General features: G+C 29.1%; 1 protein-coding gene across 2 annotated transcripts in view; it reads right to left on the bottom strand.

Annotated features, from left to right (window-relative positions):
- LOC129961612 (pleckstrin homology domain-containing family G member 4B-like) overlaps nucleotides 1-22,240 on the bottom strand; it is a 544,990-nt gene that overhangs the window by 134,757 nt on the left and 387,993 nt on the right. For both annotated transcript variants that reach the window (XM_056075118.1, XM_056075119.1), the window contains 2 exons: nucleotides 20,747-20,920; nucleotides 7,544-7,664 (listed from right to left, as the gene is read on the bottom strand). In XM_056075118.1, coding sequence (XP_055931093.1) covers nucleotides 7,544-7,664; nucleotides 20,747-20,920 — 295 coding nt within the window. The remainder of the gene's footprint in view (nucleotides 1-7,543; nucleotides 7,665-20,746; nucleotides 20,921-22,240) is intronic.

Here is a 22,240-nt window from a genome sequence, read left to right as displayed (position 1 = left end):
GGGGAAATTAATAATGCCTGAAGAATTCAACAATATACATAAAAAGAAAGCGAGAACACGTTGAAAATCAGGTTTTGGAAAAACACAAATTATGTGTACAACCAATCTACAAGCAATTCTTTTTTCAGTTGGAATTAAATAGCAAATATTATCAGTATCGCAGATAAAATATTCGAATTAAGGTAAAAAAGTAGTAAAACAAAATATCCTAACAAAACTATAAAGAAATATTTTAAAATACACCTTTAAAATCACACTTTTTCTATTCTGACACCTGAATCAATATTATAATTTCCATAGTTTTACTTTCACCTTTTATAGATATCGTGTTCAACTTTTATTAAAAAATAAAAAGAACCCGGTGAATCTAGAATCTAAGTTGAAAATATGCTAAAAATTTGCACGTAAAATATGAAGATATCAAAAATTTATAAGTAATTTTTGGAAAAAGATAATAGCATTAATAGAATTCGAAGTTAATGGTAAAAGTAAATGAAAATATGATTAATTTTTCATAACTCTCACTAAGTAGTGTTGGTTTTTATTGAAAAGAACATTATTCTGAGAATGCACTTATGTTTTCAATAAAATAAAAAAATACAAAATGTCTTCTAACTTCTACTAAATTGAAATTGTCAAGCTAAGAATTTCTCAATATCTTTTTAACGATAATGAGTCACATTTAACTCAAACTTGCATTTTTAGATCATAAAATTATGTACTATATGATTTTTTTTACAAAGAATTATAATTATCCCTGGCTTTAGATTTTATAATCACTTGATGGAGAAGAAAAATGATCAACGGAACTTGACTGCAACACTTTCAGTATACAACTTCAGAAAATATAAATAATTAAAATATATAAATTGGGAACACTCAATACAATTGGTGGGTAAAGAATTAGTACAATCTTTTTGTAGCTACTGAAAAGAAATTTCATGATAAATTGCCAGATACATTTCTCATTTTAAACATGATTATTTGACAAAAACGAGTCTAAATATTTCTACATTTTTTAAACACATGTCCTAGATCTTAGTATTATAATATCCTCATTCATCAATAAAATATATTAGAAGAAAGAATTGTTATTCTTATTGTTGTTAAAACCTTATTATGTCAATTACAAAAAAAAACAAAAAAAAACGTAAAATGAGTTATTGTATAATGTTTAAAATATTCATGCGTTATTTCCTAATAAAACAGGTTATATTTTTCATTTGACATTTTAGACTAACAAAGCCCTTCTCTTATGCGACGGCAACTAAGATACAGATTTTCCGCAAACGCACTCCATTATAAATATATATATATATAACTTATTGAAGAACATCTATTTTCATGGAACAATAACACATTTATTACATATGATATCAATTATTCTCTTAGATTTGTTGTTTGCTCAGAATTAATACAAAAGAAGTACACACTTCATCCTTAAGCCATACCAGAAGCAATAGAAGATTCAATATGTTGATTTTACTTCACGATTTCAAACACGCTTTTCGAATGACAATTACACCTTGAGACATCTATCATAGAAATATGATGAACAACACAGCGCATCTGCAATGAATTTCTAATTCACGCCTTTCTGGGAGCGGGATTTACATTTTCTTCGTCGCAATGAGTTCGCTAAAAATAGACACCACGGACTAAATTAAAGCAGAAATTCAAAAGTAACATACGTATCGAGTAGCTGATACTTAAATACGCATTCTTTTCACCCCTGTAATCATATCACTCGCTTCTCCCCTCTATTTTCCGAACGCCCTACTTCTGTATGCACTCCGCTCACCCTAAGGCACGCCGTTCCATGCATGGATTACTCCACTCCAGTTTCTGATGATTCTAAGGTGTCTTTTTCTTCAGTGCCTTTTTTTTTTCTAACTTTCTATCTAATACGTTGCCATTTTTTTGTGACAAGATTTACATTCGCAAGACAGGACCACACGCGGTTTGATCTGAAAGGGAAACAAATGTTTCGAATGTTTACTTCCTTTCTCTAATTGTGTATTCGGTCTGTGTCCTTTTGGTTGTACTTCAACTTACAATAAAAAAAAGGAAAACTCGAAGGTTTCAAACACAGCCGAGTACTGTTTGAACGACTTTTTTTTTCGAAGGGTTATTCTCCCTTCTTCAGTTTCTCTCTCTGTTACGGATTGAAGTTATCTCCTATTCCCATCTTCACGGTTATCTATCTTTGAAAAAGATAAATATATCTTTGGGAAATAGCCTATTTAATTCACTTGAGACAGTTTATCGAGTATATTCAAATAAGACATATTCGTACGAAGTGACATAAACGTTACAACTAAGATAAATATCGCTCTTTTTTCTAAAAGAGGGAATATAATAGTGCCTGCTCTATGGAAGCCGCAGATAATAAAATGTTTTTAATGCATATAATTTTTCGTCATTCGATGATTATACTTGAATGCCAACTATGCTCTCGGATACAAAGCATATAAGATAAATTAATAAAACAAAATTCTTCCCTATCAAGTAGGAATAGCAAAAAAGAAACGAAATTCAACATATTTAATGTAGATAGTAGCGGCAGATTTAGATGTTTTGTGGCTCAATGCAATATATATTATGAGGCCCCTTTTTTTATTAAGATGGACAATCTAATTTCACATTTCAGAACATACTTAGAATGTAAATGATTTATTTTACATTAATATTTTTTTTAATTTTGTGAATATATATATATTTTTTTATTTATCTATTATGACACTAGATTGTACAATATCCACGTTTGCTCCCAATATTATTGAAACAAATGTTCGATTTCATAATATTCCAATAATTAAGTGAACGCAATGGTGTATGAAAAAAAAATCTGATGAATTATACTTAAAAAAATATTCTGAGAATATTATTATCAGTTAATGCATTAACTTCACTTAATTTTCATTCATACGCGTGGCGTCCTCTGGTAGATAATTTGAAAAATAAATTGAACTCACGATTCCATAATATTTAAAACAACGAATTATAAATTAAACTTTGAAATTAGAAAATAATAAAAAATATAGAAGTTCTTTTTACACACGAATAGAGAATTTTCAAAAGCATTCTTTTTAAATTACATTTATGAATAGTAATAATCCATAACCGATGAAATGTAATAAAGTTAAGTTAATTTTCTCGGAGTAAATGCGAATCTTGAAAAGATGAATATATATATATATATATATATAAAAGAAGTATCTCAAAACTTTCTGCAGTGACAGTGAGTAAGAAAGAGGAAATGAACACGATTAATGATTTGTTTAGTCTATGATGATGTCATGTCTTCTTTTATTCCATGTCGTCATTATGCTAAAAATTCGTGTCAAATATCCTCTGTTTAGTTAAATAGTTTCACATCCGGGTTTGGTGCAAGAAAATTTCTAGCTACACAATTATGTATAGCACTTTTGTCTACGCAGATGTTTCGGACTTCGCAAAGAAAACATGTATCCCACGATTACGCTCTATACATATTTATTTGGGGTAAAAATTCAAAAGTTCGGCAATCCAATCTCGCCAACTATTCTGCCAAATGCCAATTCAACACATTATAAGATCTTTCTTAAAACAACATTTACAGAATGGATCTTTATATCATCAGTAGTATCACACTCAACTTTGGCAACAGTCTCGTTCACTACGCCACCAGAGTATCTTTCAGTCTGGGAGATGTGAACTTCAGATGTTTAATATTTCCAAAAATGCAAGATTTCATATGATGTAAACTTTGAAACTATTAAGCTCGAAGTCTGGTAAGTACACGACGTGGTATGACTTAGAAGATGCACTTATCAACAAATGCCACATTTTTGCTCTCTTAACATCACCTGTAATTCAATTTTTGGAGTAATAATTCAATGGTTTATTAAAAACTATTACTGAAAAGGGTCAAAATCAGACAAATAATTCAAGTCTGGCAAAATTGTTATTTGTTATCCAGAACCAAGACAGAAGATACAGATTTCTGATTCTACAATGGTTGTTTATGTGTTTATACATGTCATATAAATGTTTACAATATTATTTACCATTTTTTTTCCTCCTTCTTCTTTTTTTTCTTCCTTTTCGATCAGTAATCTCTATATAGTTTACCCACAGGTAACGGCCTCAAAAATGTAAAGAGATTGGGTCTGTAAATATCAACATTTTCAGTTCAACAAGTTCAAGCCATTGTCACCATTTGTTTTTAGGTATTCTTGCTCTCTTCATTTAATTATTACATCGCCAACACATTAAATACAGCCTTGCAGGATGTGACACCGATGGGATTCTCTGTGCAGACCCCTCAATGGTTTGTCGTATCCTTCTTTCTTTCTTTGTGTCCTCTTCTTTTCCTTCCATCTTGTGCTCATCCAACAGGTAAGATAACAGTGTTATAGACACCAGGGGTGCATGATGGCGCTATGTTATGTTATGTGCGTAATGTTCGATGATATTCCATAATAATTTTGTTCGCGATATTTCCACAACTTAATTAGAATGTCAAATACTTAAACAATTTATTAAAAATTCCACATTTATACTTATTGTGTAATTAAATCAGAATATGCATTGAAAGTTTTAAAAATAATAATGATTCAAGAACAAGTCAAAAAATTTAATGAATCATCAATAAGTCAGAACCATTACTTTATTAGGAGTTTCCCATTGTTCAACGACGATCATCTCCTTTTTCTCACGCCAAGTATTTAAAATTACCTTAACCCACATTCGGGTTTGATATACCATTAACATCCGTAAAAATTGTGTAAATAGTTATTAGTACCTCAAAGGACATGTGAAAGCATTTGGAGCATGCACAATCGAATTTCCAGAAGACACGTCATTATTATAAGTATTACTTCCATTCAATTTTTCAGGGTCTCAGTACTTATTTTACATTTATAATGAGGAAATACTACTGCAGGGTGTAGTACCTCCAATTAAACGATCCGCTTTCACATTCCGCGGAAAGTACCGAATTGCTCAAAACAATACAAACAATATAGATTTCTACTATTGTTCTTTCAGGAGTTTGATGGATAAGCTAACACAGAAAATCAATGTCAGTAGTTAACGGTCACGCCCGCAGTTCTCATACATCAGGGTTCGATTCTCTGTCGTGTATAAATGTTACTTTCATCACCGATCGTTAGAGATTTAGAAGAAAACAAATGATCAGAAAAAGGTTATCTCACACTTCGCTTTCAGCAAGCTATGTCGGGTCAAAACCTTTCTTGCCTCTAGATGTTTATAAATGTCAGATCGTGATATAAGGGGCGGATTCTGATTTACATTTGACAACCAGTTCCCAAGGTTTGTTCGGAGATCTTTAAATCGTAACTATGCATTTATAGAGGGTACAATTGTGGTTTGAAAAATATCCAAGGTTCAGTGGTTAAAACAATGGGTTCGATTTATTGTTATGGATCGTTGGTGTAAATTAGGTGTGGAAATGAATCCTCATTTTTTTTTCCAGCATAACAGATGGGGAACAGATATTAGGATAATATATTAGAAACGATATGTTCAATGTCTGTTTGATGGATTTTTTTTTTCACTGCTTGTTTACACACCAAGTTGAATCTTTGTTTGAGTAAAAGGGAAAACGATAAATAGGATATGTATATATAGTAATGAGAAATAATCCAATTTATACGTTCCTTAAAGAATTATCTATATCGATTGTTTCTTAGATCAAAGCACGATATAAAATATATTAGCATATTCAATAGATAATTTTGTACACGAATTAGTCGATAATTATTATTAATTAATAAAACAATGCCTCATTTAATTTTTATTGTAATGTGAGACAAATTGCTTTGAGAAAATGGGTCAGAAAATCTTGTACATCTAACGAGGTGGCAGGAGTGAATTATTTTAATAAGTTCTGCTTTATATTTGCCTTTTGTAATAATTTTCTATACCTGATGTGAAAAGTGCTTAAATTTAGTATGTCGACTTAAGGCAGCACTTTTAATTGATGCATACCTATTCTAGGCATCTTTATTAGTAAAGTATATTTAAAAGTATAAACTGCAGTTTTCACCACAACTGTATATCATGCGAAGTTCAGACAATAAATTATATATCTTCCAACATAGTTTACCTAATCATCAGTAGCACTTCTTATCAATATATCACATATTACGTAGTATTGACATATTATTGAGAGTGATTATTTCCAAAGAACTTTAATTAATTAAAAAGAATATTTTCAAACATTATTCAAAATTACTTAACAGACATTTATTATATAAGTTAAATATTTTTTAAAAAAAATCATACAACACAATTTTGTTTATCAAATTAACAATATTTTCAGACATTTGCTGTTGTCTTTCAATAAAGAGCAAGCACTTTTGCCTTTTTTAAGTTATAATTGCTCAGTTTAACATCAGAACAAACTTTTACACACATTTTTGTTATGAGGAGCTATGTTTTTGCATTCGTGGTGGAGCAAGTTTTTTTTAAATATAAAATCATGCTAAAAATTGTTTCACTATCGGTACTGTTGTGAGCCAAGATTCGAGAAAAGGTACTAGCGCCCTCTATGTACGAACTGAAAAAAAAAAAAAAAAGACCAGAAGCTGTGATGGAGTGACGTGAGGATGAGTGGTGTTATGTGGTAAGACTATGTGTGTGTGGTGTATTTCGTGGAATATGGCCTTGGAAAATTGTTAACAAACGGCCCATTTAAAACTGAAATAACTTTATATCTTTTATATATGTGTACCTGTGATGTGTGCAATTTATTACTAATTAAAACATATTACATTAAAAGGTTGTTGACTATTATTTGCTCTTAAGAGACGTCACAGTGTTTTAAAGCTTATTTTGTAGTTTTCCATAAATATATGTTTGCATCCCGTATATATCCTGATATATACGTCCGTTTTTTTGTAGTTTTCCGTCTTTTTCATTGTATATCCGTAATTCCCTAGTTTTATTACAGTTTATTAGTTTATTTATTAATTATATCTGCATCAAATCTAAAATTTATTTCATTATTGCTTATTTAAATTATTTCGACTAACTAGAAAAAGCAAAATCAAAATTATGTCAGAAGGTTATAATGCACTAGATATTATCGGTTACAGCATCCCTGCCTTATTGCTGTAGAGCACGCGCCATAATTGATACTATGTAAATTTTAATGTCTTCCATAAACAAATAAAAAGTTTTTCCGAAGTAATAAGGCAGTACTTGAAATTCAATGTAAACTGAGTAACCGGTGCCAATCTAAAAATCGTATCATACAAATGAAATGACCGATTCATATTTAAACAATCTAACCTCTCTTTGAATAGCTGAACAATAAAAGTTGATATCGATATCATCTGGCACAGTTTTAAATTTCCTTTCCAATGAAAAGGTCATTTGCAAGTTTCAAATCAAATATTGTGTAAAAGAAGAAAGCAGAAAACAAGCGATAGGTTAAGACATGACTTCATATCAGACAACTGTCAGAATACAAAATGCTTGTCTCCAATGAAGGCATGAATAATTCATACCCGTAATAACCCGAATCTGTACTTACTTGGGAATGGTGTGGAAGTAGAGAAGGAGCTGGGCTAAGTGACACGAGGAAAGTTGGAAGCCATCTTTGATGGCATCGCTTGCGATTACAACTATGCTGCGGCCTTTTGAGTCTCTGCAACCTGTGTAAATAAAATTAAAAAAAAAAAAATGAGGCGAAGGTTATTTTAGTTATAAAACTGAAAATAAATTTGTGTGGTCTTATATTAAAATCGGACTTGAATAAGAGATTATTTATGAAAATGGCAAATCTATTGTGAAAAAATCAGCATGAAAGTGAACAAAATAGTAATTTTAATTCTAAAAATAAATTTCATTCTATTATAAAGCTGAACGAAGTGCCCTACACACTGAAAACTAATTACTCTTTATTAAAATAAAATTTAAAACATAACATGAATAGTAAAAGAATATAAATTTAGTTATAAATAGAATTTCAGTTTAGCTCTTAGACTAAAAAGGAACTTACGTACTGAAAAAAAATATTTTTTTAATAAATCAAATTTTATAACAGTGAAAAATAATGTATGGATTTTCATAAATTATGTTATTTCCAAACCTTTTCCATATTTGCTTAATAAGATTGAAATAGAATTTTTAGACAACTTAATTAAAACTCTTCTTTATAGCACAAATTCCTTTTGTTTCTTACATTTGACGAGATTTATTTTGTTTTTAATTTACTTTTCATAAAATTTCCTCAAAACAATTCATAATTTTGCGTCATCAATATTAAACCGTTTTTCAAAACGGTTTTGGTTAAATCAGTATTCAATTTAACTTTTTTTTTTTCCAAAAATAATGCAAATTGAGAGGTCAGATCTGTAAATTGTTATTAGTCAGTGAGTTAACAAGTAAAGCAGTTCTCTTACACTCGTATTGCGAAATAATTCCTTCACAGTTAAGATGGCTAGATGTTTATAAATTTATAATCACAATTCAAATCAATCAAAATCAAATCATTTAAAATGTCACGAACAGTCAGGGAAATTAATAATAATAATAATAAATGATGTAATGCCAATTATAAAGAAATTAATGGAATGAAATAATTGCATCACACTGAAAACGTGCATTTTTGCAGCGTTTAAACTCGTAACAGTTCATTCGTCAAAAGATTTACACAAAAATAAGAATTATTAATTTGTTCACAGATGATAATAATAACTAATTTAAAGAATTAGCATACTCAAAATGGACATCAAAAGGGGAAAAAAAAAAAAAAAAAAAAAAAAACCCCAAGTATTTGATTTTCCCTGTTATAAATACTCTATCAACAAATGATTCTTCAATTAAATAATTTATATTTTACATCATAATTAGAATATCTTTTTTTATTCATATTAAAAAGTTATATTGGAAAGTTTGTAAGAACAAAGTTACATTCTATTTTCACAAGTATTCTTAGTAAATATGAATCAACATGTAAAAAATGCAGTGAAAATTATTATATACAATAACACAATTGTTTCAAGAACAAACATTCTGATGTAAGGATTAACCGTAACTGTTCCATTTCCTGTTTAGACAAAGATTTTGAGAAAATAGCAAAACAATAAATTGAAAATTGTAATTCTTAGAATTTTTCGGAAGTATTTATATTTTACATCATAATTAGAATATCTTTTTTTATTCATATTAAAAAGTTATATTGGAAAGTTTGTAAGAACAAAGTTACATTCTATTTTCGCAAGTATTCTTAGTAAATATGAACATTTCTTCGTGTTATCGTGTCATGATGAATATTTTACAAAAAAAAAAAAAAAAATATGAAAGTGATAAAATCATATTTTGCTATTTTGCCTAAACAAGATTTATTATTTTGTACAGAACTATAAACAAAACAAACCATTTTAAAAGAAAAACAGAAATAATTCAAAGATAAATATTTCTATTAAATAAAGGAAGTTTTTAAAGTTATTGCATAAGAATTACGAGCAAAATCATTTTTTAATGTTAGAAAAGATATTTTTATAAATATCATGAAACGAACACAATTATATCAATAGAATGGATTTAATAGACTTGATAATTAGCATATTATTTGTTATTTTTAATATTTTATTTAGACAGTGTGATAAATTATTATATTTTTATACATCTAGGGTCAATGGCATCAATTACTCTTGAATGATGTAATACGTATATTTACACATCAAGCTGCTATAGAAACAGCTATATAATAATCTCCGTTTGAAATGCAGAATTTGCATATACAGAAACACCAAGAAAGGACCCATATATCTCTATAATGTGAAATCATATACTGAGAAGGCAAAAATGTCATTAGTTTTCATACAATGTAGTAAAAAAACTCCGTGAAAATGTAAGAATGAATTTAACTTTGCCAGACTTTTTGATTTTTTTCCTTCAAATATATATCTATAATAATAGACACACTCATACACACAAAAAATCTTACCAGTTACTTTTATAATACAAACAGTATATGTTAAGAAACAAGTAATAATAAGAACATTTAAACCAACGGGAGTAGTCTCTCCGAAACTTTCTCGCTTACTCACTAATAAAGGCGTAATTTCTCCAAATAAAATGCTGGACTTTGGGCAAAGTCGTAGGCGCAAGAATGTATAATAAACTACTGTGTTTCAATGTATAGTAAAAAAAAAAAATGAATATGAATTTTTAAATCTTTTATTTTTCGAGCAAATGAAACCAAAATGTGGCACGCAATAATTTTAGTAACATGATCATATACCAAATTTCATCACTCTATGTCTCTATGTGTATTTCTGAGTTATTACGTTTACATGCATGCGAAAATAGAGACCGACAGAGTGTCAATGGCTTGTCTGATTCGGTTCTACATTCAAGATGCTAAATCTGTAGACCGAATTTTATCCATTTATGTCTTTACATCCTACTCATTTAATTTTATTTCTTTACATCCTACTCATTTAATTTTATTTCTTTACATCCTAATCATTCACATTGGAACAGCTATACAGCCAGGATTCCTGCGAATGGACAACATTTAAAATTCTATAGAAACCTACAAATCTGATGTGAAAACTATATATCGAATTTCATACGTTCCGCTCAAAGCGTATTCACAGACAGACAATGTGAAAATTGTGTTTTTCGGGCTCAGAGAGGTTTGAAATGTGAAGATTCGTCAAAAACCTCCAGTTCGAGTTATAATACTTTCGCTTTGTATACTTCGTACATAAGCAAGTAAAAAATAAAATAACATTTTATTAGTAGTTAAAAATCAGAAGCCTGATTGAACATGTCCCCGATACTGCATGCTTCGTATCTGAAAATCTCTTATTATGAGAAATCTATTACTTGCATTGCACAAGAATATTTTTTATATAATTTAGGATCAGATACAGGTCTATTTAACTGAATAAAATGATGCACTGTATAGCTTTTCCCAACCTTACAATTTGTATATCATTGATAACAGATAGCATTTCTCTATCTAGTAAGAATGATACAAAGAAATATAAATAAGGACAGGAAGTGAATTAACAGAGCTCGTTAATTCTCCATCTGTGATGTTAAAGGTTGAATAACGATTTAAGGAAAAGTACGTATGCATGATAAATAAATTATTTCTGCAAAGGTAATTCGAATTGCAACTTAACTGTGAACCTTGAACTTCGTTGCAGTTTCCAGACCTCAACATTTCAAAGATGGACGCTGCCGATTCAATGTTTTTTGGCACTGTTTAGTATTCTGGAGAAACGCGCTGATGGCACAGGAATTCGAGCTTCGGATTTCGAGCGAATGCATTCGCGACTGCATTGATTCTTTTCAGTAACATGAAACGAATCAGCGGGAGGGAGTAAAAAAAATAATATCGCCTTTTTATGAATCGTGAGAAAGAAGTGCCCTTGACGACCAATTGATTTTTGTAGACTTAACTGTCTCTGTGGTTTCCCATGAATGAAATCTGATTTAACAAACGAAGAAAGATGCATATTGCAAAAGATACATACACATTACATTAATACATAGGTAAATACATTATGTATATTAAATTTACAAATGTTAATTTTTTAAAACAAAAACGTCATTTGATTTTTAAAGTTCATAAATTTCACTTTTTTTTATTTAAAAAAACAAATAATAATAATAATAACAATAATAAATAAATAAAATAAAATAAAACCAGACTTACTTATTTAAATGAGTAATTTTTTCAGTTTAACATTTGGAATTAATAGTACTCAATTTTTAATATATTTTCTATTTTTACTTATATTTCATATTATTCGTCTTAGATAACCAGCTGGTCCATCAGAGATATTGATTACTGATTAGATCTTTAGATATAACTTCATATATATCCATGATACCATGAAATTGCTTACATGTTAAGATATAAAAATGTGTTACTTTAATTATCTTTCATGTGCTCTGCTCATGGTGTGCATGAAACTTTTTAATGGAGACCAGTCCAATGACATCATGGCGCTATTAAAAATGTAAATGTGTAGTTTATTTATCATGTAAATTTCACGATATTGTAACTTTACTTTTTTATTCCTCTCGTAAACTACACCGATATTAAATAAAACCCTCCTTCTTTAACTTTAAATAATGATGATAAATTGTGCGATGTAGATGATGAAATAATGTAAATGGTTTGAACTTCAGGGAAACAATGTAATCTATTGCTGAAAATTAGGCAAAAAATATTTTTAAAAATTGCGAAAATTCAACAAAAATTCGCACGATTATTGGTATTATTAAAAGAAATTTTTTGAAAATTTTGAAATTATGAAAAACGTATTTTTGTGCGATAACAATTTCGGAAATTATCGAGGGAAAACGCAAAAATTCTGCTTAATATTAATTAACTAAAATTCCAATTGAAATTTCCAAAAAACAATCGCTCTAACGTGCATATTCCCATGCTCCAAGGTATATATGTGACAAATTTGGTAGCTGTAGATCAGACAGTCTGGCCTGTAGAACTTCAACGCAAACATATATTCATCTTTATTATCAGTAGAAAAGAAATGATTAGATGTTTTTAAATAAATAACTAAACAGATGATTTGGTTATATGCAAAAGAAACCGAATTCAAACTTTAGGAAATGAATTAGTATTATTCATGGAAACAAGAGCTCGAATGGCCACTTTATTCATCAAAACTTTTTACATAATGAATCAACAATTAAAAATCTCAGATTAAATGCTTTTAATTTGGATATAATTCCATTGTGCACATGAACTGAAAAATAAGTTGAACATAAAACACTTACTGCTAAGCAAATTACTGAAAAAAGATTTTTTTTAAAAAAGTCTAATTTTCCACTTATTTAAAAATATTATCAGATGGGCGCATCTGAAGATCCTCACATTTATCGAATGCATAGAAAATACTAAAGCATTGAAAATGGTACGAGATTTATTTTCAAGATTTCTCCACATTTATTTATATGAAAAGGCGCCTCGCCTCCAAAAATATGCAATTCAAATAGTCCTCCCTATGATAACAAACCGAAGAAAGGGGAAATTAGACGCCTCAACTGTCAACAGCGATGCTACGATAGTACGAATGGCCATGGGAAAAAAAAGTCAATATTACCTGGTGGAATGACGAGGTCGCTTCCGGAGGCAAATGCAAATTTGCGTGAGTGTCACAAATATCGATTTTTCATTCGCTGTGAGAACAGGAGGCAAAAATAAATACCACTGCTGTCACCTTCCTTTTCTTTCAGCCGTGGAAGCACGGCAGGGAAGCTGAACTTCGCAATAAGAAATGAAGCTTTCAAGGATGTGGCATGCCTTACTGGATTGCATTTAATACAGTTCTATTCAATTCGTATGACGAACACTTGTCTTTTTAATCACGTTTAACTTTAGATTTAAGTTAATATTAAAATGAAGAAGCAAATCATTTATTTACTCGATTCTTGCTTATCAGAAGTCTAAAACTAAAGGAGCAATTCACTCATTTACTCTAATCATGCTGATCAGATGTCTAAAATTAAAGGAGCCATTCACTTATTTACTCGATTCTTGCTGATCGGAAGTCTAAAACTAAAGGAGCCATTCACTTATTTACTCGATTCTTGCTAATCAGAAATCTAAAAATGAAGTAGCCATTCATTTATTTACACGATTCTTTCTGATTAGAAGTCTAAAAACAAAGGAGCCATTCACTTATTTACTCGATTCTTGTTGATCAGAAGTCTGTATTATTATTATAAACACTACATCGTAGCATTTTTCATGGCATGATTGATGATTATTTTTAGTGTTAATGATATACAAGTTATAGTAACTAAGCGGACAAGACTGTTGGTCGCCAGCAATCTACAAGTAATGAAGATATATTTCGCGAAGCAATTTATGTGTTTATACTATATTTAACCACTTATATTCAAGATGAGCGATTCTTCTAAGGGCATTTCAGATATTGTAGAGTGTAGTAACACATAAGAGTTAAACAACAATTCTTTTTTACAAGCATTTTGCTTTGATGATTTTTCTTGCAGAAGGTTACTTTTTTATTCATATTTTGTTTCGATATTTTGTAGTCTATATTGATGGTGGCATTGTAAATGATAATTTATTGTCTTTGGGCTCATGATTACCATGTTAATATCGGATTAATATTCTTCATACTACGTGTTTCTCGGCTCTGGTTTCTGATCTCGATATTGTTTTGCATTATATGTTATCAATGCTATTAAATTAATAAGATATTTTTACTACATTTAATATTTTGATACGTTATAACTACATTTGCTGTTTGTATTTTACTAGTATCTTTGTAAATTTTACTGTCATTATGTGCCCATTTATACTTAATGTCTTTTGCTTCATCATGTATTTATAAAATGCTAATGTTTTATGAATATTATATGTTGAAAATATTTACGAGAATCTTCTCCTATGACTTACATGCGCCATCCAAATTTCTGTATAATAGAAAATCAGCACAATCGTAAAATTAATAACGAAATAATTGTTTGATAAACAATTGATTCACTCAAAAATTAGTTATGTATAAAATAATAAAATATCAGATAATCTTAAGAGGTATAAAGGTATTTTTTTAAATGCTTTAATCAAAATTACTTATGGAGGGAAAAAAGAAAGACAGACGAAAAAGAAAATTTTAAAAATATGCTTATAACATTTTAAAGAAATGAAAATAACTTTTCAGTTTTTGCATAGTCTCTTTATTCTGGTAATTGATAAATAATTGATTATTTTTTATGCAAGGTATTTCTAATAGCAACTGTTTTAAATTAAAATTTCGATAGATAGTGCCGAAATTTTTATTTAATCTATCACAGTAAATTAAAGAAAAATATTGAAAATTTCAAAGAGTTGGAACTATTTTAAAGTGTCAATCTAAAACTGTCTATTTTTATAGGATTTCACAAAAAATCATAACAAAATGTAATAGATATTTTTCTTGTACGTATTTAAGCACAATTTAAACGTAAATTTAAGCAAGAGGAAAGATTATTAAATTTTTTATGAAGTTTCGTTCGACCAAATATCTAAACACCGGTCAAATAGTGACTTTTTACAAAAAATTATTTCTGACTTAAAACATTACGATTTCATAGCAGAGGCTGTATAATAATAATAATAATACAGAATCTGAAAAATTCTTATGTGTATTCGAAAAGTTTTAATAAGTATTAAAATGAAGAGCTTATATTTTCTCCATTTTGAAAGGGCTGTTATTAAGCAATTTTGTCGAAAAGATACTCAAAACTTTTTCGTTAAACCCTTAACAACAAGGGGAAAAATTTTAACTCTTAAATTATGAAAACATCTGTTTTACCTTTAATCGTAAATTTAATCACAGATAATCAAGAACTACAGTTCACTGCTCGAGAAAGTTTTTGATGACTACCCTTCTGAGGCATTTCATTGGAGATAAGGTTCATAAAAGTCCCATAGAAATGGTAAGTCTTCATAAACTTGTTCCATAGCTTATATCAAGTCACTTGTAATAAAACAACGCTATTTGTTTTTACTAAGAATCAGAAATTAAAAAGCCTTAAATTTTATCTCATCCATATAACTTTATGATTCACAAAACATAAAACGGAACCCTCTTCAGAAAAGGATAATGTCCTTGAATGCTTTGCACGATTTACACTCATTTCAGGAGCCTGATCTGTGGAATTTCGATAAATAGTTTCCACTGAATAATATGATTCTCTCTGCAGATAACGGTTGCTAAAAAATTTCAAAACATTTTTTTACTTTGGCCACATTATTTGTTGTTTCAGAGAATCGGAATTGTAGCATCGTAAATTTCTGTGATCAGCCAACCGCAACCATAACTACTCTTCCATGATGAACAAGTTCCAGTTTTAGGAAATATATAGTTCAACGCTCGAAACAAAACAATTTCATGGATCTTCTACTTTTATTACGTCTTTTCCAAGATGCAAAAGTGAAAATGGTTCGTTGCATTCTTCAGCAACTTTCTTTTCTACTTCAAATAAACATTCTAAACTCAGAATTTAATTTTGTTGGTTCTAGTTGAAATTCTTTTTTTAAAATATGTAAATGAGCTTTAAAATATTGCAATTCGAGCAATAGCCTTCTTAATCATTTTTTTTTTCGTTTATTTCCATTAGCAGAATTACTGATAAACACGGTAATAACAAAATTAAGATTTGAACATCAAACAGATTGTCATTAGACAGTAATAAAAAAAAACAGTCAAGAAACATTTATAATTCTCATCTAGCGAGTATGCCAAAGTGGTTGCTAGCAATTCAGAATACAATTTGTAGATAAACAAATTTTTGAACTACTTTACTGCTTTAAAATCTAATAGCTTCTACTTTTAAATCTAATAAGTTATTTACACATTCAATGAACTTCGCCAAACGTAATCCTCCCTTCTATGAGTTCTGAAAAATAATAATACATGGAAAGGTTTTTTTAAAGGATCGTAATTCATAAATTTTTAAAACAAACATGGTTCAGAAGGAGAAACAATTTTAATTGGAAGCTGCAGATACTATAACGAAATAGAATATTAGTTGCAAATTAAAGCCTTTTCCGCATTCTTAGAACAGTGTGTCTACTTAAAGAATTCCATTTTTTATGGGAATTATTAACTGAATGCAGTAACGAAACAGAGAATCAGATAAAAAATACAAAATTTGATATTTAGATGCTTTTACAAAAAATTATAAAAGAAATTCTAATGCGTCGCTTTCCGAAAGCTAATTGTAGCTTTCGGAAAGCGATGATGATCCGGATTTGGTATGAAATCAATTGTATCAAATATAAGCCATTTTTTTCTCTCTTTCTTTTTTTTATTCCGGTGAATAAATCATTCCATGAGCACCGCTAGTGGCTTTGAATATGTACAAATCGTCATTGACATCTTGTCACGCGCATCATTTTAGGGCATTATTTAACTGATTGCTGCAAACTCAAGAGGTTTTAATTCATGCAAATAACAAACTTTTGACAGAACACAATCATTTTAATAACAGTAAAAAAAATTGACGTAATGCTATTATATCTATTAAGCAGAAATATCTATGTGCTCTCAACAGTCACCAGATTCTAAGAAGATCTAAAGAGATTCTAAGCAGTTACCAAGAGTGAGTATCCGCTATTCCAGTGGAAAAAGTGGAACAATTCCCAACCCATATCACATACACTTTCATAGCTATTAAAGAGTAATTTTTAACTACTTAGTTGTTCTCAGTACAGCTATTTCTTTTGGATCCCTTTAGCTTGAATATTTTACACGACAGACTGATGGCTATAAAATTTTGCATTGAAATAACTCATGTTTAAAAAGTTGGCAGTAGTTATTCGAAATGTAAAAAAAGATGATTGATTACCAGTTGCTATCGTCCAGCTATAACGATACGAAACAGAATTAATATTTATATCTAATATGCAGAAAATTAAATTGCTATAATGTAATTTTATACAGGGAGGAAAAGTGGTTTTAATAAATATTACTTTTTAGAAATATTTCTGTCAAAACTGTTACACATTATTATGGCCATTATGTATTTGTTTTAAAATTCCCCCCTTTAAAAAAACCATAGTGCTTTTAAATTTTCTTAGATTATATTAATACAATTTTAACCGCACGTAAAATTTGACTTAAAATAATTTTTTTAAAAAAGACAGAAATTAAATAAAACATTTTACAATGTTTCAGTCTTTTTCTTTGGAATAAATCAAGCGAATTAATAAATATAAACTTTAACTATGTTTAGTAAATCTACGAAAACAAATTGTTTTTCAAGGATGAATTTCTACGCAGTGTCCAAAATTCCTAAAATTCTTTCTGGCTGTCTGTATGAAGAATACTTAAATCAAGCACATAAATATAAATGTTAAATAAAAAAAATACTCAATTTTCTTTTATCTCTCTGTATAATCATTATTAATTTTTCAAACCATAAGCTATAATAATATAGTAAAATTTCGCAGTACCCAGTTGGAACTTTTTTTCTACACTACAAATGGTAAAGAAGACCAAATCTAGCTACCAAGAATAGTATTGCAGCATACAGTTCCTACTGATCCAGTTCCATTCATAATCATTCACATAATTTTCTTTTCGAAGCGAGGTGCGAGTATATAACTTGAAGACCCCCTAATTATAGGTCAGCAGAATATTTATAGGAAAGGATAATTCGGAAATACTGGTCCCGCCATATCCCGAGGGATCGTTTAACTAAACTATTAAGAATGATTTACCCTTCAATTGCCTTTATATCCGCTTACAGGATTTCCCTTTTCAATATCATCACGTTTGACCGAATTTTTCAAGAATTTAGAGCGGACGAAAGCCCCTCATAACTAATGCAGATAAATCTGTCTGTCCCAAGACGGGGATTTTTTTGGATTAATCATAATGATTATCTTGGTTTTAATGGCCTGCAATGAGAGTGAAATGCAATTTGGAATGGATGAATAAAATGAGAGTTGAATTATTCAATGTAACCTAAATTTATATCGCTCATGCTTAAGGTACTAAGAAGCTGGTCAAAATTAAGTGCACAGATGTATAACGCATATGTGAACCAAATTATTTTATAGAACAATATAGCAACTGTTGTACCTTTAAAATATAAAAATTAGTTGTCAGTTACAGAGGTTGTTGGCTTTCACAACAGTGATTTTTTACAAGAAATAATATTTTTTAATTGAAATTTTAAGAAAAATTTTAAATATCCTTATTTAAATCATTATAATACTTCCCCTACCCTTCTAGATAATCTCTATTAATAACAAAAAATGAACATATATGTGTGTTGACGCTGTACAGCCCAGACAGTTTGACTTGCAGCAACCAAATTTGGCACTAAAATAGCTTGGACAGTAAAAATGTGCACCTCGAAGTGATTCCTTTGAAATTTTTATTGGAATAATTTAATTTTACATTAAATAATAATTTTAAATTGAAATTTTAATAAAATTTTTAAATTTTATCATTTAAATCACTATATTCTTTTTTCACCTCCTTGATAATCTCTATTAATAATAAAGATGAATATAGGTGTGCATGTTTTGACACTGCACAGACCAGACAGTTAGACTTACAGCTACAGCATTTGGCACACAAATACCTTGAACAGTAGAAATGTGCATCTCGGAGCGATTCTTTTGAAATTTTATTTAATTAAAAGTCAAGTCAAATCTTGGTGTTATTTCCCCATAATATCCGAAATTATTATAGAGCAAAAATGATTTTTTGCGTGATCTTAAGATTAAAAAAATTATCTTTTCGAGGATGCCAGTTTAATAAACGAGCAAATTTTCCCTGAATTTTGGTAAGTAATAAATTTTTTTAAAACAATAAATTACATTTTTGTCCGGAGATTGAAACCGCATTCATTGTTTTATCAAATATTTGATCGCGTGATTTTTTCCATTGCTTAAAGCTAAAGAAGGATTCTGTTTAATATTTGTGCAGCTTTTGAAAACAAATAAAAGAATGCAGTTTACTGCAAAAGTTAGATGATAGATAAATAGGACATTTGCATCTTTTAAAAGCAATATGAGGTTATGGAACTGATCTCCATTAGAAAGGTTAATAGACATAATGAAAAGAAACACGTGTAAGATATTTAAAATAACAGAGGTTTAATGCCTGACAATTTTACGAAATTGTGACCATGAAGTTATATTTAAAAGATTGAAATGAAATTAAATGTAACCAATATCTTCTATGAACCAGCTGGTCGCCAGAAGAATGAATAATACAGAAATTAAATGTAACCAATATCTTCGATGAACCAGTTGGTCACCAAAAGAAACTAATAATAAAGAAACTGAAAAAAAAAAATGCATACACAGAAATAATTATAATTAATTATTTTCAAATTGGCCTAATAGAGACAATAATCTTATCTACGGTAATTGCTACATAGAGTGAAGGATTTTAAAAATAGTGTATTCATTGACGATAATCAATATACTCTTCATATAATACCAAATACAAATGTTATTATATCAGCTCAGCAATAATACACTAAAATTTTAAAATGCAACAAATTACTTTTTATTAATAAATAAGCAGTTTGCAAATATGGGGCAGAATGCTACAAATTTCTGTTTTCAAAGCACACATCACAAAATTCAACATGATCATTAAAAATGCATTTAACTATTTTGCCAATAATTTGATTTCATGCAGAACCTAAAAAATTAATTCCGCCATTTTACTTGATTAATATTTGTGCACTGCCCTCTCAAACAAATTTTTTAATGCATTGTGGCATATATGCTATGGGTGCAAAATGTGACAGAGAAAATTTCAGAAACAAAGATTTTCTTTTGTGACTTCATAGGCTTACAGTTTCTCAGGAGATGGCGAATGTTAAATCAGAATTGTGCGACATCAGACAAATCCATTTTGATAAATTAGGAGGCAGGTGTTATTTGAATTTCTTCAATTCGGGTTGCATTTTGCTCCTTTATAATACGCGAATGAAGATTTGTCAATGAAATAGGGAGAAAAGAAATGCACTTTTAGCGCAATTATAATTATCAAATTATTTCTCCGCAAACTTCTCTCCTTATCAGCAATCAGCAATGCATTCATCTGCTAACTTCTCTTCCTATCAGTAATGCATTCATCTGCTTAAAGTCGAAGATAAGCCACCTTTTTCTTTGAGCAGATAAGTATCAATAACTGTTTAATAAAAATCGTAACATCAAATTACTGTTCACAGTTGACATTTTTTCGAATGAATTTTATACCTGGAAGTAAAGCCACTTCAGAATGCAGCAAGTCCGGGTCCACTTGACTTATAGTCGCTGGCTGTGTGAGGATATGTTCGCAGTAACCATCATCTGGATCTTCTTCCCGAACAGCAAGAGGCGGCAAGGCAAACATCAAGTCATTAGGAGGTTTCTCTTGAGTTTTAGATGGAGCTGAGATCGGAAAAATAATCCATTATTTTTCGAATAAAAAATAGTAGTATGATATGATTAGAAAATATATGATAAACAACTGGAAAAAAATTTGAATCGATTTGTTTCAAACTTATTGTTAGAAGATCAGAAATCCGTATTTAATTCTATCTATTAATTAAATCGATGATTAAAGGCACTGAAAAGTAGAAATGTTATTCAAACCGGTAAATTTAATGTCATGGTGTGACCACAATCTATTGAAACAATTAGAAAGATTTTCGTCATTTTGTAAAATTTAAACCACAATTAAAAACTCATATATTTTTTTAAAAAATGACGAACTTTTTTGAAACTCAAACTATTATTGTAATTGCATGCATATAAATTTAAAAAAGGAAAATATCAAAAATGTACATATGTTTTAGCAACAAAATATTGCATCATATACTAGTAACTTTTATATTTGCATTAGATTCAATTGCAGTGTTATATTAATCAGAACTTTTCATTTACTATTCTTTGCCGCTCCAACAGGTATGAAAGGCGATAGCGTTGTTATATGATAAATACTTTGCTTTAAGACAGTTTACTACTGTCTCAAAAGCAAACAATGTTGAACAAAGAGTCAAAGATATTGAAGAATCTACCAATATTTTCATCATTTCCATCATATTTAAAACTCTTCATTTACAAAGTCATAGTCAAGTTTACTACTGCCTCAAAAGCAAAGAATGTTGAACAAAAAGTCAAAGATTTTGAAGAATCTACCAATATTGCCATCATTTCCATCCTATTTAAAACTCTTCATTGACAAAGTTATATCTTTCTCATACTGCCAACCTTTAGAAAAATTTAGTCTTGTAACAACATCAAAATTTATGCATAAACATTTTTTTTTACATTCTTGTAACAGCATCATTATATATAAAAATTCTTTTAATTCTAACAGGTGTGAAAGACGATAGAGTTATATATGATAAATACTTTATTTTCTAAATCGGTCACATCTTTCTTGTACTAACAATCTTTTAAAAAAATTTAATCAAAATTTATATATAAACATTCTTTTAATTCTAACAAGTGTAAAAGACGATACGGTAATATATGATAAATAATTTATTTTAAGACAGTTTACTAATGTTTCGAAAGCAAACAATGTTGAACAAAGATAAAAGATTTTGGAAAATCTACCCATGTTGCCATCACTTCAATCATATTTCAGAATCTTCAGTAACAAAGTCACATCTTTAACATCCTGACAATTTTCAGAAAAATGTAATCTTGTAACAGCATCAAAATTTATATATAAACATTCTAGTAATATCCAATTTTAATACA

Source organism: Argiope bruennichi, chromosome 2, assembly GCF_947563725.1.
Source record: "Argiope bruennichi chromosome 2, qqArgBrue1.1, whole genome shotgun sequence".
In the NCBI taxonomy this organism is placed as follows: Eukaryota; Metazoa; Arthropoda; class Arachnida; order Araneae; family Araneidae; genus Argiope; species Argiope bruennichi.
Note: the sequence above shows the minus strand (reverse complement) of the source record. Positions and strands in the feature narration are given on the sequence as shown.